At 39.3% G+C, this 25,453-nt stretch overlaps 1 protein-coding gene across 1 annotated transcript in view; it reads left to right on the top strand.

Moving 5' to 3' along the window:
• The first annotated feature begins 15,087 nt into the window (after positions 1–15,087).
• The window catches only part of LOC126851530 (uncharacterized), a 110,957-nt gene continuing 100,591 nt past the window's right edge, over positions 15,088–25,453 (top strand). Inside the window, exons 1-2 of the mRNA XM_050595604.1 lie at positions 15,088–15,257; positions 24,063–24,444. Coding sequence (XP_050451561.1) covers positions 24,282–24,444 — 163 coding nt within the window. The 5' untranslated portion in view covers positions 15,088–15,257; positions 24,063–24,281. The remainder of the gene's footprint in view (positions 15,258–24,062; positions 24,445–25,453) is intronic.

Raw genomic sequence — 25,453 nt, 5'->3', positions numbered from 1 at the left:
CGCGTCCTCCGCGACCCCGTCTAAACAATTTAAAAGCCGGCGGAGATCGGAGAACGGATAGCGCGGAGGTAAACGACGATGATCTCTCGGCAACAATGTGAGAGAGGGAGAGGAAGAGGAGGATGGCCGGAGAAAGAGAGCTTCTTGGAATGATCTTTAATACGTTTTACGCTAATGAGGCAACGGTGTACAGGAAACACGCGGCGAACGTCTCCGGCCGAGGAGAAGGTTCGTTTGCCTCTCTCTCTCTCTCTCTCTCTCTCTCTCTCTCTCTCGTCGGCGATCATTAATCCTCCGGCCTGACCTTCGCGAATTTAAAAACGGTATACCGGGCCTCGTGCCTCGCGCACGAGCTGCATTTTCGTAACGTCTTCATTGTTGTTAACGGCCGAACGACCGCGCTCCGGTCATTCGGCACGATTTACGAAATTTCAGTGGCCGCTGACATCCAATTAACACACGTGGCGGTCGATAAACTGTCATTGTCGTCGTAATGGCATGGGAAAAAACGCACCGCAACGGCAAGTGCCGAGTTTCTCGATCTACTAAGATCATCATGCTGAAGATCACAATGATTTGCTTAAAAGAAAGTATTTCGAGAAGCGCGATTCGGTACGAAATAGTTATATTAAATGTTGAATTAAATTTTCATTAATTTTAGAATTAATTATCTTTTTATTTGATTAAGACATTTATCGAAGTATTGGCGACTTGTATTTAACTCACGTCGATTTTTACGCATTCTGGAATCGAGATGAAGACTGCAACTCAGAGTCTGCGAGAAGTCGGCGTTCAAAACATCACGCAGAAAATCGCGCGTAAAGCGGGAGAATGCGTGCAATTATCGATACTCGTGTTGGATGAAATTTTATATATATTCCAGGAAATCGACATTGAGAATCCGTCTGTAACTGGAAATTTTGCAAGAAAGTCGGTAATTCCAGCATCGCGCGCGAAATGGCGAGGGGCGAGGAACGAGCACGCTAATGACAAGGATCCACCAGGGGCGATTGCGCGGGAAACGGCGCGAGTCGATCATCGGAATGATCATCGGTGCACACAGGTGTGACTCGCGTGCGTTTTCACGGGCATATACTTATCAGCGCCCGGACTCGGGCTCGTTGATTAGCGCTAGGTGCCGAGAGCACATAAAATTGCCGGGAACTGGACGGCAAAAGGAGCAAGCAATCGGTCGATTCGTACTGACCTTGCGCTTCTCACTCGAATGTAGAATTTAACGTTGGACTTGCGGCCGCAACCGGCCAGGGAGACTAAAGGCAAATGAAGCGAGAGGGGAAGGAAGAAGAGCGGGAAAAAAGGAGATGTGGAGGGAGCGAGAGAAAGGAAGGAAGGAAGGGAGGGGGGTTTGACGTGAGGAAATAGGGGATGAGGCCCTGGCCGTAACATTACAGAGAGAAGCCCGCTGAGTGAGATATTACCGCCGTCATAATCTCTAATAACTACACAGAGCCCTTTATAACGCTTTCCAGTGCTTCATTGTGCCGCGGTAGCAAGCAGTCTCTCTCTCTCTCTCTCTCTCTCTCTCTTCTTCTTCTTCTTCTTCTTCTCTCCTCAGCTCGTATAATATAAATATAAATGATTAGGCCCGGGATCTAGGGGAGAGATCCGCACTCTCGAGAGAAGACGAGAATACAGCGCGAAAAATTTCTAAAAATTCAGACATATTTTTGTCTGAATTTGGATATCTGAGAGAAATCTCAGACAATCTGTCTTAATCATCAGAGTCGTTTTTCTGAAAGTTCAGAAGAATTTATCTAAAAATTAAAGCATATGTCTGAAAAATTCAGACAGTATGTAGAAAAGCTGCAGACACTTTGCCTCAAGTTTCAGTCAAATTTTTTTGTAATACACACGAGAAGAATAGCGAGGTCAACTGTGGCTGCTGAGAAGTGGTGGGGACGGGGGTGGGAAGGGAGGAGGGGGAGGGAAGGAGAGAGGCGGAATGGATGCCGAAATCGGCGTGAAAACGATTCGCAAAGCCGTGCGCGAGACAGTCTACGTCACGCCGGAATTTAATTAGCTTCTGATCTGCACCAGTAATGCGCACCGAACATTAGGCTGGCCGGTTTCCCTTCGTTTGACGTTCTTTATTGCCGGTCGAGCGCGAATCGAGCCAGCCGATAGCCTTCGGTCTTCCCAAGTCTCGCTCTCTCGTATATATCTCTTGACGCAGATATTCCATCACCGAGGCGCAATTTTATCGCCGTTTAACGCGATGTAATTGAAATTACGAAATCTCACGTCTACTTATCTCCGCGCGCGGTGATCTCCGAGCGTGTCTCTTTGGTTGCCTTCGTGGGAATATAATATCCTATATAAAGTGCTAAGCGCCTTTTTGATTTATAGCTACTATAAGAGGAATAAAAATGAACAAAAGTACAGTATATTAAAAAGAGGATGAGTATAATGAAAAAAAAAAAAAGACTCGACAAAATGTTGTGACAGGAGTAGTGATGCGTGGACAATATGGTATGTGTTTACTTTTTTTTTCTACAGATAAAAGTATATCTTTATAAGGTGGGAATGCATGCGGAAATATTTACGACTATAAACATCTTTCGATCAATATAGATTTTTAATGAATTGCTTTCTTAAATAAAGAATAAGAACAGGAATTGAAGAGACTTGCATTCTTTTAAAAATATAGATCATATGTTTGATATGTCTAATAAATTTTATTTATTTTTGTACTTTTTTTGCAGAAACTTTTTGAGAAAATAGAGATACGAAAAAGTAATATAAACAAAGGAGAAAACATTCTTTTTCTATCCATTTTTTCATTTATCTTATAATTGTGGATTACTTATCAAAAGTATTATATTTGCCGTTCAAAGAATTAAAAACAAGGCTTACATAAAATTTTATATCAAGAATAAATATTATATGAAAAAGCATACATTTTTTTAAACAAAAGTCAGCGTATATAAAATTAGAAAAATAAAGAGACGCCTAAGATGCGTAATTAGATGCATCTGCCCAGAGCTTTTGCTTGCTGCCTCACGTTGTGTCTACGTCATACGCAGAAGGAAGATAAACGTACCTTAAAAATAATCGGGAAGTCCGTGTAGTCCATATGTATCGCCGACATTTAATTGCCTTTGTATATGCAAGTACCGCGAGCTCATCGCATGATTTTATTACCTACCACGACTCAGATGCACATCCTGCTAGTTTATAGCACACCAGGATGAACATCAGCGATCCGATAGCGGCGTGGTAACATTTTCTCCTCCTTTTTCCCGCCTTTACGTTTCCGCGTCCACCCTTTCTTCGTGTGTTGAAACCACCGAGTACGTCCTCAAATAATGCCTACGGCGTCGTCATAAGTGCTATTTGCTTTGTTTCTTTTATCAGGGCTCGCCTTCCGTGCGATGAAATTGATATTCCGGGACGTAGGAGAGAGAGAGAGAGAGAGAGAAATGATTTAAATACCGGAAGCGCGAGCGCGCACTGGAACTCGCATCGATCGAGGATGATAATACGAAGATTCTGAAATGATACGAACATTCTAATTCATCGGCGGTTGAGAAAATCGTTGTAACGGCACGATCGCTTGTAATAAAATGTAGATGTAATTGAAGAGGATAATTCCAGGCAATTTAAATCTATGTATTCGTCGTATCGTAACAAAGTAAAATAAATGATATCGGAGATGCGAGTCGCGAGATATTACGATGTGATTTATGAGTCTGGAAATTTAAATGCGTCAAAGTTGAATTTTATGTTCCTCCATGTAATATGAATTCTGTCTTTATTTTACTCGTGTGACGATTGACAAGAGAATTGTCTTGAGAAACGCCTTTTTGTTTTTAAAGCTCCCGTTATATTATAAATATAATCGACAAATTATAAGACTGTTTTAATTATATTGAAGTACTTGTTATGCGCAAGATTAATAGAATCCAAGCAGAGGAGAAAGTGACGATAAAAAAATATATATAAAATTCGAATCGAAATTAAGATAAAAATCATTTAACGATTTAAAGATGCTAAAATCGAGTCATATATACATATAATTATTTATTTCTTAATAAATTTATTATATAAATATATATAATAAATTTATTAAGAAATATATAATTTTATATTAATAATAATAAATATATATTATATATTTTTTAATATCATTTATATATCAAAGACAAGGTTCTATATACACATAATCATTTTTATTTTACAAAAATAAAATAAAATATATAATTAAAATAACATTGACATGTGAGATTAATGCAGCGATACACGGGGTTCGCCGAATACCCGATCAATCTCCCACGAATCGCTCGTGACAAAGGTTCAGTGTGTTAGCGGTGCATCCTCGACAACGACGTAAGCTCGGTAAGCCGTTTAACCGACTTACCGAAGAAACCAGCGAGTGTACCTCGCACGCTGCACGGGTAGCAGGTATCCGCTGGAGCGCGCATCTCGACGGCGGCGGCTTACGGGTGTAATGATGTTATTTTCTTGTAGCCGGTAACTCCGATGCCGGCGCAAAAGGAGAGAGCGAGAGAGGGGGCCCGCCCCACGGCAGTTAGACGTTTGTATCACTTCGCATACCTGCCTCCCTCGATTTTAACTTTCCCTCCCCTTCGCGCGTACACATTCCGCGCTCCCCGTTACCGTGATTACGCATCTGGATGTCATTTACGATGCGGGCGATGCGAGGCGGAGGAAGCCTCGCGGATTTTTGCCCGGATACACTAGATCGAAGACAAACGATCCGCCACCTCGTCGTAGTCGGTGGAGGGTGGTGGACGACGACGACGAGGAGGCTTGATTACAGACGCGCTGTGTTAATACTGATTGCTACACCTGCGCGTCGCGTCGGTGTAGCAATTAAAGATGTTTCGGAATGCCGCGAGGCAAAGGCGTCGTTCCAGAAACGCGTGCAACTAGAAATCGTTGCGACAAACGTTCCCCTAGGCCGTCCCTCGCATTCCTCAGACGACGAGGTGGACCTTCGTTCCGACGCGCTAGCCTGGATGCCAGCGCTGCTAAGGATAGTGCCCGGTGTGTGCACGGTGACCCTGAGCGCAAGGCTGTTTTAATGGCGAATAAGAAGTTAGGAACTGAATGTTCTCATGTTTGAGAAAATGTAATCGCAATTACGCTATTTTTGAATTATAGAAAGCTAATTACACTATGCGCAAATTGGAAATACAATAAATCTATATATATATGATTTATAAGAAATTCCTTTCATATTTTTTATTTAATTCTTGAGGCAAAAGATAAAGCGCATTAAATTATTAATAGTAATTATTAATTATTAAATATATTATTAATTATTGAATTAAATTATTAAATATATAATTAATTTATTAAATATATTATTAAATATATTATAAATTAAATATAAATTATAATTAAATATAAATTATTAATATAATTCAATCTCAATTCTTTAAGTTTTAATAAGATCGATTTTTTAATAAAAAAAAAAGTTGACGGATTTCAATCAACCTTGATTGATATCGAATCGCTATCACATATTGAACGCTGGTATAATTTCCAACGCGATATATAATAATTGTGTAAAAATCAATTATAATATCTCGAATGACCCACTTTAATGGTCTTTCGTTAAAAAAAGCGGATTCACGAGATATCGTGAGGAGGCGTTTTTTCTCCTGACCGCTGACGCAGCAGTCTGTCGTTAAAAGGAAGTCGACGGGTTGGTCAGGGACACACCCCGTATGTATATCGACAGGAGAAAAGATTTCGATCGGCCGCATTACGCGACATCGGCTACTCGAGGTCGTGGAAAAAAGCGTCATTTCGCACATACACATACGCATACACGCACATAATCTCTTTGTCGCTCTTCCTGCGGCGATGTAAATTCATATGCCGCTGCATATTTAATTTCCATAAGAATAATTTCGCGGCGCATAATGAGCGTCACGCTCAACAGCGTCCGGTTGTTGTGACTCCGTTATTAAATCCCTGATAGAAAGTGAATCGATAAAGAAATACCGGCGCGTCGTTCGCGGTTAATGTTTCTTACGCCAGGGATTAGGGATATCGGAGCATCTCCTGCGGGCGTATTCTCTAAACTTTTCATACACATTTTCTGCAATTGTAACTAAAAATGAGAAATTCCTAAGAGCCAGTCGCTTAAGAACCAGACGTCAATTAATCTCAATTAACGTTTGATATAATTTCTTAATTTCTCGCGCGCACAAGAATCGAATATTCTTCGCTTTTCTCTTTTTAAAAAAATTACTCTAAACTGTAGGAAAATTAATCGGAAAATTAATTAATTAAAATTAATTAATTAAAATTAAATTATGGTCTGGCAAATAATTTTCGAACAGCATTTCGACGAAGCGGAACTTCGACGGAATTTTAATTCTCTCGCTTGCGTGCGCACTATGTAGTAACCAGCTGGGACGTGAAAAACTATCGAACTTCTGGTGTGTGTATATGGTTTAGTATAGTGATTATACTGGAGGCGGCAGAACTCACCGCGGGCTACAATCGTCTGGCGCATAATTTTGAGCGCGCTTTTTGCGCCCAACTCGACTGTAATTTATTCGCTCGATATATATTCAAAGTTGGAGAAGTACATATCGATTTTCATATGCTCCACTAGAGGCGTGCGCGCCTAGTTCACGCATTTCTCGCGCGCGTTTTATTACGTGTATTATTATTTGCATGTCTGCGCGTTCGAGAAATAACGAGAGGCACGATTACGGCAAATACACGTGTAAGCGATTTGCAAAACTGCATAAATAAGGCTGCGAAAATAAAAAGCGAGATAGGCGTAACCTGATTTTCACAATGCGGCGCGTAAATTAATTTATGATAAATTACAATCTAATTTACACGTGACTTAATCGACCTATATACCTGAACGTAATATCGTATAACATTGATATTTAAGGTTTTTAAAAATAGAACTGTGTATTTCCACTTTTATAACGTAAAATATTAAAGCATATTAAAATATTTAAAAAATTAAAATATTAATATAACAACATATATAATTAAAACAACAATATAATTAAAATATTAAAATAATAATAATGTTAGAGAGAGAGAGATATTTCAATGTTTCTTTCCGCGACAGCATAAATCGACATTCGACGATCGCGAAAATAGTTTGTTTGAAAAAAACGGACCATCTTTGCGACGATAAATCGTGGTTGGAGGTCTGGATTTTTGTCTCGAGACTTGTTACAGCGGCATCGAAGAATCGAACGGTAACGTCGGTAGAAAAGACCGTTTCGCGGATACGGAGTTGTCTGTACAACGAGCGGGGATAAAGAGAGAGATCGGCAGGGAAAAAAAGATCGCGTATCTTTCAAGTCCGATCGCGAGTACCGATGTTCCTCTTACCTTGCCGCGGGCAACACTCGAATCTAATATAAGAGGCCGAGAGAGTTCTCTCATTCTCTCTCTCTCTCTCTCTCGCTTTCGGTATCGGGGGTATAACGGTGATTGCACGAACTCACGATTTCCATATTTCACCGGCGAGTCAATGGCGTATCCGAGTGTTTGATTTACGTAGTCCCGCGACCGCGTGATCGATGAATCTTTTCCCCGGCGATTAAACGTAAATTACGCCGGCTACGAAATCGTTATTGGGTCCGACGATCGATTCCGCGTGCGAGAATTAATTTACTCGGCACGGGAGAGAGAGAGAGAGAGAGAGAGAGAGAGAGAGAGAGAGAGAGGAGGGGAGAACGGAGATCGGTTTGATTGCGGTGAATATCTGACGTTGCGAGTTCGGGCTATCGGTCGAGATAATAATCGATCGAAAAAAAAAATTTATAATTTAATTTACGAAAGTTTATCCTTTTTTGCTTTCACAGGAAAGCTTTTTGAAGTGCTCCTCTCACGATAAATTTATTATATCTCTGACTTTCATGATATATATCTTACATTAATGCGAAATAATTATTTCAATCAAAATTAAATGTTATCACAGAAAATTATATACATGAAATTGTAGGATCATATTTCTTATCTGTTAAAATTATAATGATCTACAGATACCTTATCATTTTTTAAAATAGAGAATACTATTTCAGAGGAGATTTCCTCGAGATCCACGATCTAGAGAGAGAACGAGAAAATAAAAAAAAAAAAAAAAAATCGCGATGATCGGGCTCCCTAAGGTCTGCGAAAGTGTCACGGATATTGAGATATAAAACGGGGCCGGTCGGGGAATCGGGTCGAGGGCTGTCTCGCGATAAATGGCCGAGCGTAATTCACGGACATCGGTTGCGACGAGAACGCGTGATTGATGACACAAACGTAAGCAGATACACGACCGTTTCACCCTGACCATATACCTAATGGATTTTTCAAGCGAGAATCCAAAGGCGCGAAGGGGAAAGGGGGGATGGGACCAAGGGAGAAGCAATTTATTGAGCGTTTCCTCCCCTCTCTTAAAGACGCATCTCAAATCTTTCCCCCCCCCCTCTCTCTCTCTCTTTCTCTTTTCGCGGAACAAATAGCTATCCGATTTTAGGTCTGGTCGATAATTTTTCTCGCCGCGTGGGCGACACGCCTGCTTCCTGCCGTTTTTTGGGCCCGGCACGCGATAGAATCCGAGGATCGCCCAAGGATCGCGCCTGTCCGAATTTGGTTTTTCGGCGTAGATACTCATAAATTCGTAGCCCTTACTCATAAATTTCCGGATCGCTATTTATGTGGCTAGCGCGAAAAACGATTCCGCTGATGCATAAAGTCCAGTCTCGCGCCGGTCATCTTAATCTCTCTGCCTCACGTCAGCGAGCGAACGCTTTCGAGTCACGTAAAGGCACCGATAAACGACGATGACGATGCGGAAAAAAAAAGTCTTATTAAAAAATTAAGAGATGTAATTCCATGTGAAGCTGCACTTTGTTCTTTATATAGTGATTTATTTTCGCGCCACCCAAGAAGCAACGATTAATATCCGCGCACAAGGACTCGTTTTGTTCTCTCTCGTTACAATGTTCTTTACGATATAAAAACATTCTCGAGTCACGTAGGGAATATTCGACTTTGAGATTGTATTGAAAAGTCTTTCTTAAAAGTTACGAAATAATGCCATTCTCCTTGTGTGCGAAACTAGACAATACCAACTTGTTCTTGATATCGTGATTTATTTCCACGCCGTTCAAGAATACGAAGATCCAAATAATGGTATCGCGATCTAAGATTCCGATGATAAAACGCAGTTTTACACGGTATAGTACACTTTCGCGAAATATGAAGGATTCGATGCAAATACAATTACCATGCAATCGTGGTGATACCTGAGAGACATCAGAAGGTGAGAAAATTGTTATCGGTAAATCGACACATGCGAAATGCTTTAAATTTTTTACAAATTGCCGGATGCATTTAATCTCGATGCAGAGACACGATATAGAGAAACTTTTTGCTTAGATTTTTGTTAAAATTTTCTATAAAATCTCAAAGTCTGACCGAAACGTATATATATTTATAGCATACATATATATATATATATATATATATATATATATATATATATATATATATATATTTTGGGCCTTGTACACATATTTATCATCATATATTTTTATTTAGTATTATTTATAATTATTTGTTATTATTATTATGTTAATTATAATTAATTATAAGAATTATAATAATTGAATATAATTTTTCACAAAGAAAATAGATTGTTTCAGAGATAATAATATAAAAAATTGATTTTTTTTCTTAAATATTTCTTTTATTTATCTTTTATTTATTTTACGTCACTTCTTTTCACATTTGTTTCATATATCCACTTTAATTATATTTGATTTTGAAACATATAATTATTTCTTATTTTACTCTTTTTTGTTTCTCTTGGCCGTGTTTCTCGTATCCGTTATCCGCACGACTTGATCGATCAGAGAAAGTGACAGGTAATGACATTTGCCGCTGCTTCGTGTAACATACATCTACCGGAACTCATTGACCGTTTGTTTATTTTTTCCTCCTTTCCTAGTCGCAGAGTGTCAAGCATAATTACTACTAAGACTATGAAATTATAAAACGTGAGAAATCAGGACACGTCAAGTAACTTTCACGTCTGATATAAAACTTCCTGTCTGATATAAAACAAGATAGCCTACAAGCTTATCAAAATTGTCTTATATTTTATATCTTTCCGCGTTTAAATAATACAATACAAACATTTCATCATGAGCCAATTTTTTCAGAAAAAGTTAAAGATATCCTAAAGACAGAAAAAAAATATACAAATATATGTCTATTTATATTTATTTATTTATAAATTTTATTTATATAAAACAGCTATTTTTGTTGCGTCGTTCCGTGAAAACGAAAGTACTATTTCCTATCCGTATTCGATTTCTTCCGTTACGCCATTCGTTACGTCACGGATTTAGCGTTCTCCACGGGGGAGCGATTCAACGTCGTAATTAACTCCGGCTGAGAGAGAAGAGGCTGAGTTTCGAGAGCGTACACGTGCTTACACTGGCTTACGCTCTCGGCTCGAGGCGCGGAACCATCGCGGTGACGGAGAAAGTGAAAATAATTTCTTCATCGGAAGAACCCGTCGCCCCCTTCGCCGTGGCCTGCCGGCATCAGATAGCCAGCGGTGCGGCTAGTTAGACCGCCTTGGCGGCTGTCCACTCTGTTGCGAGCAAGGGACCTTCGTCGGCGCTCTTCATTAGCACGGCGGCAAGTTCAAGGCCGGCACGTTCCAAACCGAGATGGAGAAAGAGAGAGAAAAGGACGGCGCCACATTCAACCTTGAACGCTCTTTCATTTTAGTCACCATCATCGTGGTCGTCGTCGTCGTCATCATCATTATCGCCATCATCATCATCATCATCTCGAAAATCCTGCCGCTTCCACCCAAGTCTGTCTAGTCGTCACCCATTTACGCACGCCAATCACTTGGTGTGTGAGAACCAACTACCACGGAAGGGAAATCTTCTGCTGACCCGCGAGTTCGCTTCTCCGCTAGAATCGCCCGAGCTTCCATCGTAAATCATGCAAACACATTTCCCTCGCTTCTTCTCGTCACTGTTCGCCGATCAGGTGCTATCGCACGGTTAGAATCTTTTGATCTCATAGTGTCTACATATGTAATATATGCGTCAGCTGATCATCCTTCGCCGACCCGAAAACACATCGCAGCCATTAGATTGCATGTTGTACTATTCTTGAGACGTTGCAAGATCTTAATAATTATTCAAAATATATAAATATTATTACAAATAAACTTTAATACATTTATAATATTATTAAAATATTAATATATTTGCAAAAACGTTGAAAAAGATAATAAAATCTATTTGATACTGATATTTAATAATTTAAAGTCACATTAAAAAAAATTATAATTATAAAATTTATATATGCCGTTAAATTAATTTTATTTCAGAGATTATATAATGATCTCTCGAAATAACTCGAATCGAATTAGAAAGCTACGAGTTGAAGCAGGAAAATTATGCGGTGCTCGAGCTTGAAATCTCGTTACATTATGTGTCGCGACACATTACGCATTTTGCATATGCAAATGAGACACAGGGAGCGAGTGCCGCCGAAGGAATCAATCAAAGTATTGTGACGGACGTAATCCGTGTAACTCAATAAGCCCGGCAGCCGTTGATTGAGTAGTAACCCGGGGACATTTATTAGACCGACGCTTTGCATAAACGCATTTTTTTTCCGTGAAACGGAAGGGGGGAGGGGGGGAAAAGGGAGCGATGCCGTTGCATGGAGGGTGCGCATCTTAACGACCCGACTTCCTTGCCCCATCATCATTGCTACGCAATAATTCTCCTCTTAGTGGCGGCATGTCCAATGTGGAGCACCGTCCATCCCCGTTCCGTCCACCCCTCATCAGCTAGATCCGCGGCACGTAGGCCGACTTTAAGGCTCAATTATTTATGTAGCCGAGAGTGAGTGCCGTTGATTCGCCCATGCGATGATTACGCCAATCATAATAGGGCTGTTCTTACTCTCGAGTAAGAAAGAGAGAGAGAGAATCGACATTGTGATTGGGCTTGCCACACTGGGATCGGGACTAACTACCCACAGAAATCAAGCAAAATAGAAACAAGACCGATCCTCAGTCACGTGTAATTGTACTCCGTCTGTGTTCTACTGTAGCACACACTAGTATATATACCTCTCCTTGATACTTATATTTAGTGGCGCACAATTTTCTCTCGGTCTACCTCGGCCTGCTGCATGTCTGCTGCCCTCAACAGCCTCCTCTCTCTCTCTCTCTTCCCCCCTCCCCTCCTTCCCCCTTGTTATTTTCTTTATTTATAGTCATATTCGCTGAAACGCCGCGTATCATCTCAACGCCGCGCGGGGGCCCCGCACAAAGTCCGAGGCCGAGATCTCTAACGTAAACACGCTTATCCGCCAAATCGATCGTAAAATATCCTGTTATTATCGGGGCATGCTACCGTACCCGGTACGTAGCCGATCGTCGACGTACGATCCGGCGAGTCCGCACTCCGACGGGACTATAAACATTTACTCCCTTAATTATTTGTAACAATCTGTAGGAACTTTGCCAAACGAGTCACGTCGAGTCACGGAGTCTTTTTGACGCGCATACTTCATTGTATTATATAAAAAAAGAAATTGAAAGTCTTTCTCATATTAATCTGTATGCGAACATTTTTATGATCACACTTGTAGTTTTATATCTCGCTTTTATCTCTGCAATCTTAATTTATTTCGATGATATAGCATGTATAGGAAATCGCTAAATTATTTATTAATTTACTTATTATTTTTATACGTTTAATAATACATAGCATATTTTTTAATTTTTTTTTTGTTTTTGCTATCAAAATTTGGTAACAATTATTAAAATTTAATTAGATAAACTAAATTTATAATTTTCCAATATATATATATATCTTTTTTAGAAGGACAATTTTTTATAAGGAACAATTTTGTTGCAACCTCTTATATTTAATGAAAACAATTAATTATTTCACGTGATTATTCTTTGATCATATATCTATTAATCAATTTCAAATATGCGAAGATGTATTAATCGAATATAACATGGAGATTATATTTTTCTACATAATCCTTTATCCTCGCTATTGGATGGAAATGGCGCATCGACCGAAAAAGATTGCACTCAATTTCAATAACCAGACAGCCGCGTTTAACGCGAAAGGTGCGATGAATACACACTCCGAGGCCGAGGTCCATATCTCTCTGTTCTCTCAGCACCGTAACGAGCGCGAAAGCGTCATCGAGTACGAGGATTTGGATAGCCTCACCCTCGCCTGTGAACGGCCTCGCGCGCCTCACTTGGTTCACACCAAGTATAGCATTGTCCGTGGACCAAGTCGACCGTGGCAGGCCGAGGCGAAGCGGCGAGCGTTGGCGATAGCCAGCCTCTGTTGCTGCAGGTTTTTGGTGGGGGACCTTGACCGAGTGACGTTCACCAGCAGCGGCAGTCTGTAATCGCGCAGGTAGGGAGAGACAGGTAGGTAGGGAAGAGTGGTCATCGAGAAGAGAGAGAGAGAGAGAGAAAGAGAGAGAGACAGGGAGCGCTGGACCCAATGGTCGCTGGTGATGACACTGATATGTTTGCACGAGGCATCGAACGCTTTTGACATGGTGTATCTTTCATCATCAGTCAACATCAATCGACATCAAAACTTTTCGACCAAAATATTAATGAAGCGAGGATGTCGCGTAACGATCGAGTCATCGAACCGTTTTAAATGCGCGGTATATCGAGTAGGATTTTACAATACAGATTACAGATTATGAGTTTACTGACAGATGGGGAGGAAGACAGGAAGCTTGCAGAACGGTCAGCTCGAGCGATTAGCGCCGGCTGAATGCCTGTTGCCATGATGGCATTGATATACTTGCGGCAAATTAAATATTCAACACTCATAGATATTTTTCATCATCGATCAGTATAAGTCAAACTATCAGATTTTTGACAGAGACATTAATTTAATTAATGGGCATATCGTAGACTCATCGAACTTTTTTAGACGTAATCTAACAATGTGAGTATCAAAATGTGACAATATAGATATTTATATGTAGTTAGATACACGCATTGTTTGAGTGATGTTGATATGGAGAGTGTGAGATACTAAAATTTCTTATACGAGATGAGCAATGATTAATTATTAAATTATATAACTAATTAATTATATTATTTAATAATTAATTTATAAATAAATAATATTATTTAGAAATTCATTATTAAATTTTATAATTAATTTGTCTAATTATTTATTTATAATTATAATTTATAATTATTTATTTATAAATAAATAATAAATAAATTTTCAAAATAGACGTTGATCTTTTTCAAGACGACACAGTTGTAATTGATGAAAACCATTGAGAGAAGCGTAGTAAGAGTAAATGTAAAAGTGCATTTATATCGATTTATTTCTGTATATTTTTTTTTGACAAGAACAGAATAGAATAGTATTAGCTTTCAATGAATATATTATAAGTTAAAACAATTATTTATTACAATTTGTAGTCATTTAGTAACGATTTCGTTTCAGCTTTGTTTCTGTTAAAAATTTCTTATTTAAACGAAAACTTAATTTAACATAAATAAACGAACACTAATTTTAAAAAAATTTTTAAAGTTTAGGAAATTTGACACTTACTAAATTAGGAGATTATGCCACTTTCAATCTAAAAAATATTATAATTAACATTCTACTTGCAATTCAAACGAAAAGCCAAGCCACAGCAGTTCCTTTTACAATAATATCGAAATTATTTGAAAATATAAACTCAAACCGCCTCAAACAGTCACACAATACAACATAACAAAATATATTTAGAAAAATTGTACTATCTAATCCGATTAAATCATCAATATTTACCAATAATCGATTAAATTAATTTAAGAATTCGTCCAAGGACCATTAGAATTTATTTATTCAGCAATCGCGTTTCCCGGTGTACGTACTCCTTGAAATCACTCTGTACGTCCGTGCTGTGTCCGTCCGTACCTACTCTCCTGCCTGTCTCCGGTCGGTGCTCGGGCCCGGTGGGATAGGACGCGGTGGAAGGAGTAGTAAGCGGCCTACGCAGTTTCAAGCTGGGTCCCAGCTTTTATTAGTTCTTCGGCGCTCGGCGGAGAACGAACGGAAAACGAACGACGTGTGCGTGGTGCGGCGGCGGTCTGTGCCCCCCTGGTCCGGACCCCTGATCGGACCCCCGAGTCGAGCCTGCAGCTCTGAGACACCTGCAGTCTCTTACGAATCCTCGGAGGCGACTCGCGCGAGGAGGTACGAATAACAAGCGGTGTTATCAAGGTGTCGATAAGAGCGAGTTATCGCGAGGGATCGCGAGTAATATCGAGTGACTTCGGATATATATATATATATATATATATATATATATATATATATATATATATATATGTTAGTGTGAAACAATTTGAAAGATCGAATTGCTGATCTTGGGTGTTGCGTCTTGGGTGTTAGATAACGAGTGTCGCAAATTGGGGTAGAGAAAAACAAGCGAGCCGATCTCATTTATTATTCGCGAATCCGGTGAATAGTGACAGTTGGCGAACGTGAGAGTGTTCAGTTCGAATATTACCACGATAGCTCTTCAAAAAAAAAAAAAAAATAGAGAGAGAAACAGAATCCTCCTTCTCCCTCTTCTGATTCCGCTCGGGGAACCTGAAGGGTTGTAACGTTAGAGAGAGTACCGGATCTAAACGATCGGAATGCTACTGTGTCACTGAAGGTAAATCTAACATTGATAGGGGCAAAATCTCTAACATCGACACATATAAAAATGATAATGACGATTCGCTGCGCGACAAGTCAATCGCTTGGCAGGATCGAATCCTCCGGCACATGCGCTCGGCTCGATTCTTACCGCGAATGTTAATCGAAGAGGACACGGTGCTGAAGCACTCGAGTCTTCGGTAGGATCGGGTGGATGGAGAGAGATGGGTAGAGGGCTTCTACCGCTATACGTATGTTCGCGGAGCCGAATAGATTACAGAGGGTCCCCCGAGAGCGAGTTATTTCGCGCGCAGATTGGATCTGCCGGCCGAGCTTCGCTCGACTCGGCGCTGGGCGAACCAGCGGAAGGGTAATATCCCATTAACTGAAAGATCAATTAACTCGCGTTAACGGACACTTTAATCACCGATGTGTGCAGCTAGAGGCTCCTCTCGTGCGCGCGCGCGCGCGCGAATCTAGGCGTTTAATCTTGCCCGGTTCCGAGATCGAGTCGACCGATCATACGCGCCGAGCTCCTCGCTATGAGCAACGATCGTGATATAATACGAGGGAAAAGGAGGGAGGGGGAAGGGAGGGGAGCAGGGCAAACAGGATATCGAGGAAAGGAATACGTATTATTCATTGACGCGGCCGGATTGAAACGGGAATAAACATTTGTGGAGATGTCGTCTGGCATTTGGGTGCAACGAGCACTCGTGTCTGTCCTCGAGGATCACTCGATCCGAGTCCTCCGAATTCATACGTCGAGAGATTTACGAATTTTTTTGTATTATAAATATCTTTTTTTTTTTTAGATTTACGATTTATCGCGAAGGATCGACTTAACGCTTCCTTAAACTGTCAGATTTGTCATGTGTGTCGGATAAATTTTTTTAATAAATGATAACGTGTGGAAAAAGTTTCTGTCCTATCGGATCTATTTGTTGACAACAATTTTTTTTTTTCGATAGTTCATTTTTCAGATAAATTTGATGCGAAAGTGTTCTGATTGCGAGAAAAGTTTTATTTTTAATAATAAACATTATAGATATGATTAATTATATCGATATACATTTTTGAAAACTATAATTTTAGTCCTCTGTAAAATAATTTTTTTGGAAAACATATTTTGATTTTATATTTGTAAAAAATAATATATATTTTACGCACGATGCATCCTATCAAGCATCGTTGAGCGTAAATAGACTCGATGCGCAAAAGGTCGATTGCTCGATTTTCTCCTGTTTTTCTCTCGCCCTCTCGCCTGTCCGCACTCACGAGATGAAGATCGCGCCCATCAGCCCGAGGTGTAAATCCCCTTCGCTGAATCTCCGATACGGTTTTATCGCACGTTTCAGCGTACGGCAAGCGGGCGGACGTGCGTCGCGTGTAACCGCACCGTTGATAGAGACGTAAGGGTTTAAAGAAGACGAATACACGCGAGAGACGGTGCAACGATAAGCACCGGGAGGAACTTTCGGCCTTGACGTGTACAAAGTGTGTCAGTGTTACTCGCGCGCGAGCGAACGAGCGAAAGAGAGGAAGAGAGGGACGCTTTCGATGGGAATCACCGTTGCTGGTTCCATTCACCATAATGCATCCGCGTAACGTGACCCTTCGCGTCCAGATTTCTCCTGCTGCCCGGTATAAGCGATGGCTGCCTCGCATAATCGCGACGCGAGAGGAGATATGCGGCACGCACACACACACATGCAGTTGGAAAATTTATTTTCTTATTAAAAAATATGCCAGTTAAAATTTTTGTTTAAAATATTTTATCCATTCATGTGTTAATTTAATATATTGCTGTTGTGTCAATTGAATTCAAATGTCAAATTATTAAATCAAATGAGAAGTGTAAAAATAATACAATGTGCACATATTTTTCATTTTTACACAATAGATGTATAGTATTTATTATTAGTGACAGGATTTATCTGTTTTTACATTAAAAAAATGTTTTTATTTTATAGTAGAAGTGAGAGTAACTACAGACCGACAATAACATTTTTCCAAATTAATTTTATCATTAAAAATATATGTTGATTTTAAAATTTATTTCAAATTATTAAATTTGCATTTATTTTGTGTTGAAATATTAATATCAGTGTTATCAATTAACATATTTATATTATGTTAAATTAAGACAGAAATTTATGTGGATTATTGTTTGGGATGTGTGATATATGTCAAATTTAAAAAAAAAAAAAAATTTCAACCGTGTATGATATGTGCGCAAATAAAGTAATTGCGCCTGTTTTTTTTTTTTTTACGAGTCACGAGTGCGACTTATGATTTCCATTTCCATTTCTGGCGTCCGCGTCATGCTCGCGCCGTACGTGTTCTATTAGTTTTGAGTCATATTTCCGCGTCGACTAAACTGATGACAAAGTGACAGTTTGTTCGGATATTGATTATCTCTTTTCAGAGATCGAATACACAAATCAATTACATTGATTTGATTATTACAAGGTTGAGAGAGATGTACATGTCGCAACAACTTAAAAACGGCGGAATTATTTAGCACGGATAATTATAGCTTCGAATGAAAAAAGTCACAGTCACTACTAGTTCTTCTACCGAATCACGATTGGACAGTCATTTTTACGACGGTGTTCGATGGTTTTCTCGTGATGAAATTTTTATACGAGTAACTCTTCGACTTTCTGATGTGACAGTAATTTATGCTATTTCATTTATCTTTTCGAACAACCGAAACAGCAAATGAGATTATGAATTCGTTAATTTGTAAACATTTTTAATGCCACGATGAAGTGCTGTAAATGCTAGAAGCTTGTTTTATGATAATCGATGATGTTTTGGGCATAGAAACAGAATACATTTAATACAGATTCATTATTGAAAATTTTACATTTGCGATTTCGGTAATCAAGTAGCGGTTGTTTAACCAAGAGTTTAGCCAATTCCTTATTATACATGAGAGTGAAAGCGTGAAAAAAAATATGGAGCAGCCAAAAAGCCGCGACGAATTTCGTGATCGCGGGATGAACGACCCGAAAAGTATTACAAGGAAGCGCTCGAGATACGATTTACACACATAGTTGGAAAATTTGGCTATAAGATATATCGCATGTCTTAAATGATCCACTCAAATTTACATATTAATTTAATATAATATGGATACATGTTAAATGATGATACTAATATTACGTCAATATTTAATTATAATTTTATAATAGTTTGAAATATAAATTTTGTGTAAAATTAACATACTTTTAATGATAAGATTAATTTGGAAAAATATTATTGACGGTCTTTAGTTACTTTCATTCTTATTACAGAATAAAATCAACATTTTTTTTCTGTAAATTTTGACAGATAAATCCTGTCGCTATTAATACGAAACATATTTATTGTATAAAACTATACACATTGTGTTATTCTTACATTTTTCTTCAGTCAATAATTTAATATTTCAGTTCAATTAACAACAACATGTGTTAAATATTTAACACAAAAATTTTAACCGGCGTATTTTTTAGGAGGAAAATAAATTAATAAATTTTCCAACTATGCAGGCAAATTAAGGTAAACGCGGGGGGGGGATTCGTCCTGAGTGTAGAGTAGGCTCGATGGGCCGTTGAAGATAAAGTTTGTAGGCGAATCTACATCGAATGGTAAGAGCAGGAGTTTTATAAGTAGTGGTACCCCGTTCCGGAGAAATACGTGCGCGCGAAGGATCCTCCCGGCTTTTGCACGAGCGCGGCGCGATATTCTCTCCTGCCGCGCGCAGGATCTAAATTAAAATCTTTCCTCGGCCTCTCTCGTCGATTCTCCAACTGCCCGGCGTAACGGGTGACGGCTAGAAACGAAAGGCTTCGAGTTGGCGTCAAGAAAAATAAGCGGATGTAATTGCACACAGAGACGCTGACAACTCTCGTTACACGAGCGTCCGCTCGAAACGGGCGTATTTTTTTTTTTCAGTCTTTTTTTTTTTTTCACGCTTTACGCGATGTTTGCGTAAATTTATTGGTCTGGTGATATTAACCGTAAAACGCACTGTTCCGTGGTAAAAAAGTAAGAAACGAGTCTCATGAACTTGTTTTCGCGGACAGACACGTTCGAAAAATGACCTAATAAGAAATCCAAAGGAAAAAATAAATAATAATTTTAATTTATATAAATGTAAAAATAATCACATGAAAGATAATTTTTAATCATAGGCTAGAATCTTTTCTTTTGTAAATTAGAAAAATGTCACACCAATTGATTAAGAAAATATCGCAGGAATTAATTATTAAATTGTTGTCGATTAAAGTCTATTAAATCCAAAAGGATCAAAATTGCGAGAATATAGAGTACATAAAAAAAATCTTTTAAAAAATTAATATATAAATATGAGAGATGGCGTGAATAAAATATACATTTTTATTGAGCGTGACATTACTAAAAGTAAAATTAGACATTTTATTATGTATAGAGATTGATATAAATTTTTCTCTAAAACCCATGCGGATAAAAGTATAGTGTAGAAGATGTAATCTAGAAATCTCCTGGATTTCAAGGCTGTTATTAAGCTACTGAAACTACATAGGGTGAGTTCTTCGAGAGCACCGTGTATAAACCGCCTATGATTCTCGCTCCATTTGGATCCACTCCGTGCTCTATAATCCAGCAGCAGCTTTCTAATAGCGGCTTGATCGCGATTGCAGACGCGAGCCTTCGCACCTTCGAGAGACCTGGACGGATGCCCTTCTCGCCGCCTCGACTACCACTGATTTTATTATCGGGCTCCTTCGCTCCGTCAATAAAAGTCAATGAAGAAGGTGTTAAACGTTTCACGCGCGCAAAAAAACGGGAGTGTTTATTACGTGTCTCGGTGTCCCAATGTCCTCGTAGGACTCTTAGAGAATAGTGTGATATATATATATATGTATAATCAACGTGAGTCTCGATTGTTGCTTTTATTGCCGGCGCGCGTTTTTGATTTTCGCACTATTATCCCGTAACGAATGTGAAAGATTTGAAGGGGAGGACGGGGGGCGGACCGTTAGAGGATTCTTCGGAATGACGATGCCGGTGACTTTGTACGCTTTTATTGTATCGCCTTTCGACCTTCTAACTCTTGTTTTTCCACACTCGTGAGGATTCTAATTCTAACACGCATGAGAACGAAATTTGACCGTGCTTTTGTCGCGATCTCGCCGCTAATGACTAACGTCGAGGACGAACATGAAATCATCGCGAAATTCGTTGTCGCACTCACTGACAGAGAAGGCTACGTTTTTATTATTCCCGTGCTAGTGCTGTTATGCAACATGAGGAAGCGGCAAATAATACGTATTAAAGAATCGTGTATGTATGTCAGTGTGCTCGAGAAAAGCAGATTTCTCATCGCCAATATTTGCCTGATAATACTACAGATGCAAAAACGATGTTATATATTTTTATAGTTTTTTATTTTTGAATTATATATATTTATTCATAAGTAGATTTACAGAAGAAAATTTATAAAAGATTAAAATTGCCGAGTTTTACCTGCATTTATGTTTGAAATTGATGCATTTTTTATAAAGAATAATCTTCCTTGTTAATTTGATCAATTATAAAATTTATTAATTATAAAGAAAAATATAGTATAATATTATTCTTATGCAATCGATGATAATAACATAATAATTGTGCAAAAAATAATGTAAAATAATCTGGTATCATTTTTTTTTATTATACTTTAAAAACTACGAAAAATATGACGGGATATAATATTCTTGTTCGACTCGATGCAACTTTCTTGATGCAGCTCTCTGTCAGCTATCTTAATTCCCGACTGTTCTCGTAAGAAGGAAAAAATATACGACGTGGAATGCGCGCAAGGTGGAATTAAAATCGCAACAATATAGTCGCGTCTTGCTGCATTTAACGATTTTTTTTATTCTTCTCTTTATTGTTATTCAACCCCATAGCGGGTAACGAAGGACGCATTATGGGGTCTCCTCGTACATTAGGCGCGGTCCTGGAGACCCTCGGTCGTCTTTTTTTTCTTTTGCACTCTGCATCGAATCGGATATTTCTCCGCGCGATTAGGCGATTAGAAGACGCGTGGGAGTCGAAGCCTGTTGTAAACTTTCGTCCCGAAAAAAGAATACATTAACGTCAGTTTTTATAGCGTTGATTTCCGCCGGGAGAGAGCACGACAGGAGATTCTGCGATCTTGTTCGCCAAATATGGCCGCCCGAGTCTACCGTGGGTAGGCTTAATCCTGCGATCGCTCTCACGCGAATTGTCTCGTTTGGAGCTGGCGTTTCCTCCCTCGCGCTAATAAAGTCGTGACGCCGCAACCCCGTCCACATACGTCACTCGAATGCGAGAACTCGCCAAGACGTATCACTCTGGTCAGCTGATGGCCTTGACAGATAAATGTACGCGCGCGCGCAGGGTCACCTTTATTTGTTTCACAAGGGCAGATGCCGATCAGTAGACAAAAACGCATCATGAATGTTAATTTCTACTTTAGCGATTCATCCGAGAACCTTTTAGCGGTCAACAATTTGTATAGCATACTTAATAATTGGAGATACTCTTCAAAAGAATATAGTTTAATCTCTTTTTATTATTGCAAACAATTTACCCATTTTTTCTTTTTTTTTTTTTGTTACAATTTTTATATATAAATTAAAACTAATTTCTTGAATCGGAAAATTGTTAAGAAAAAAAGACAATATTTTAAATTTTTAAATAAATGATGAATTTCTCAGCACGAGGTACGTCGATTTCTATACGTTTTCGCGACATTGAAGCCGCCTCGCTCAGTAAAAAGATCGTGACAAAGGTCAACTTCTTGAAAAAACAAAGTTGTTTTTACACGATAGCGCGAAAAACATCGAGTGAAATAAAGTGCTTCTGATGATAATGATCCGTCCCCTTACGCTTCCGCCTGTGTCATCCGAGTGACTGTCGTCAGCGATATTTTTAGATCCGTTTTTATATCGAGATGACCATGCCCGATCCTCTTGCTTTTATGCGCCGTGAAGTTTGCGATTGATTGCTTTATCAATTTACGTGAATTCACGAAAACGAATGACGTTTCGCGTGCGGTAGCGTCTCTCTTGTTTTTTATTTCCGGAGAAAAGATTCTATATCATATATATGGTACGTGCATAGCTTCGTACGTTTTGTTTCTACCTCTCAGAACATAATAAAATAACATGCCAACAACTGCGTTATCATTTTTGAGGAAAATAGTTTCTAAAAATTTTAGACTTACTGGAACTTAAACGTTAGCAAAATACTTATTGACGACTATTAATTCGAGAAAGTTTTTTATAAAAGAACTGATTTGCAAACGTGTCAAACATTTTTCCCCGTACAATAAATAACCTTTTTTTCTTTTCATATAAAATAATATTTAGACGTGACAGATGTGCGAAATATGACAGCATCGAAATGGGTCAGTATAATTTATTGGCGTCGTTTTAGAAATTAATTAAGATCGAGTCGATGTCGTATCTCGTAGTCTCGAGTCGACGACGCGACACTTTGTTACTGCTGCTTCTATGAAATTTAAATTAAATGTTCTTGCGTTTAGATCGTAGTGTCGATAAGAAAATCGCGAAATTACGTTCCGATATCCGGCTAATTACGGGATGTAATGACGATAATGTTTAATATAGACGGTACACAGGGGAAAAAGTAAGACGGGGAGAGGGAGAGGAGGAGGATAGTAGACCTTATCGCATAATCGTTCCTATTAGCAATGTTTTCATCGGCGAATCCATTGCCGATATTGTGCACTGTCACCGTCATCCCTGTCACTGTCATTATATCGTTGCGCGTATCTCGAGTATCCCATCTGCCTGCATGACGACAAAGAGAACCATTATCACTCGTTGCGCGTTTATCATCGTCTACCTTATTAGTTGGCATGCGCTAGTATAGACACGTCGCAGGGAACATCACGATGCTATCACTTGTCTCTCTCTCTCTCTCTTTCATAATTCCACATGCACACGCAGAAATAGCGTATACAGCAAGCGCAAACATTATTCTCCTACATAAACTGCACTCTCATGACAACTGAGGAACAATTGCTCGGCCAATCGTTCGTTTGAAAGTAGAATAAATCTCTAAGGGAGAGCTCTCATTACAATTGATACAGCCCGTCAGTTTCTGCAATTACATTGTTTAACGTTCGTTATATATGCTCAATTGATATTCTGATACTCTGAAACATCCTATTATTCGCATTCATTTCAAACAGATCCTCGTGCGTTGGATCGAACGAACGGACAGTTTTCGTGATCAGAGAAGTAACGGACGAGAGGAGGGCTAGACACGTAAATCTTCATCGATGAGATTATCCCAAGTATTAAGAGCGCAGCTTTGCTTGGCTTACAGGTCGGTGATTGGGTCTACGGATGCGCTTCGTGAAGGGAGATAAGAGCGAAAGAGAGTTTCGGGGGTGAGGGTCCAACGCTTCGTCGAGGGTGGGAAGCGATATAAAAGTACGAGAGTGTGTGAAAGAGGGGGGGGAGGGGCGAACGGAACGGGGGAGAAACGTGCCTCCCTAGCTGGGGTCGCGCGTGGCATGATCGGGCGAAAAGGCGAAAAGGCAAGATGCTTACGATACAGCGTTCGGAGTCGTTGAGAGGGACAGAAGGCTGCAATCCCCGCGGCACGCATTTGCTACCCCCCGTTGGGTCCGGGGCTTCCGTTTCCGGATGGAAGCCCGCCGAGAGGAGCGTCTCCTTCAATCGAGACGTCCACGTGAAGAGGATCGGTGAGTCCAGGCAATATCACACACACACCACACAAACTATATACCGATATATCCTGCATATGTAGCGGAGCGAGAGAGATCGAGAGAAATGGCGCTGCTTGATTTTTCGGGCTTGGCGTGTGTCGGCTATTTTAAAATATTTCCTCATTCGTATATTAATTAAACTTCGCAATTCTTTTTTAATCTTAGAAATAAATGAATGAATAACGATGTAAAAATATGAACAATTTCGAGTACGATAAATTTTATTTTTTCATTTACTTTTACGCGAGGGAAATCAAATCTAAATTCTAATTTAGAATTTAGATATATATACAAGATAAGTTGGTTTTATATATATATATATATATATAATTTATTTGTCGATCTTTTGTGAATGTCAACCTGAAGGCCAGCCCTTCAGGTTTCGTCTAACAGTATCCGCGCGCGTGAGGACCAAGTACCGTTTGCCGAATTAAAATCTGATAAAATACGACGGCGACCTGTTTGCAAGGACGATCTTCCGGTACGATTTCTGCATACGCGGTCGGAATTTAATGCGTTATAAAAGTGCACACAAGCGCGGTACCAGAGAGAAAGAACGGGAGGAAAGATTGCGATTTTACCTCGCGATTTCGCGGTCTTGTATTTAAAAAAAAAAAAAAATTACAGGCCAGTCGTGGAGAGCGATCTCAGATTGTGGAAATAATTCGCGACGCGATTCTCGCTTCTAGCTCTCGACAGCGATCTCGTCTCTCCTCGGCGACGCGACCGTCGTTTCCGAGAAGTAGCCTCGACACGGAAAATTATGCGTGCGAAATTCTACCGAAATAAAAATCATATTTAATTTCATCAAGATGAAGCGCGTGACACGAAGACGTGGGAGAGATTTTAGATTTCTTTTAACATGTTTAATTGGAACCGTTCGTGTTTGAATTGCTTTCGGTCAATTTTTCCCTTCTTTGAATTACATGATATTTTGATAAAGATTCTGCATATGTCGCATTGCATGGATATTTACCTCACAAAT

This window comes from Cataglyphis hispanica, chromosome 8, assembly GCF_021464435.1.
Source record: "Cataglyphis hispanica isolate Lineage 1 chromosome 8, ULB_Chis1_1.0, whole genome shotgun sequence".
Taxonomy (NCBI): domain Eukaryota; kingdom Metazoa; phylum Arthropoda; class Insecta; order Hymenoptera; family Formicidae; genus Cataglyphis; species Cataglyphis hispanica.
The sequence above is the reverse complement of the archived record's forward strand: the minus strand, read 5'-3'. Positions and strand labels throughout refer to the sequence as shown.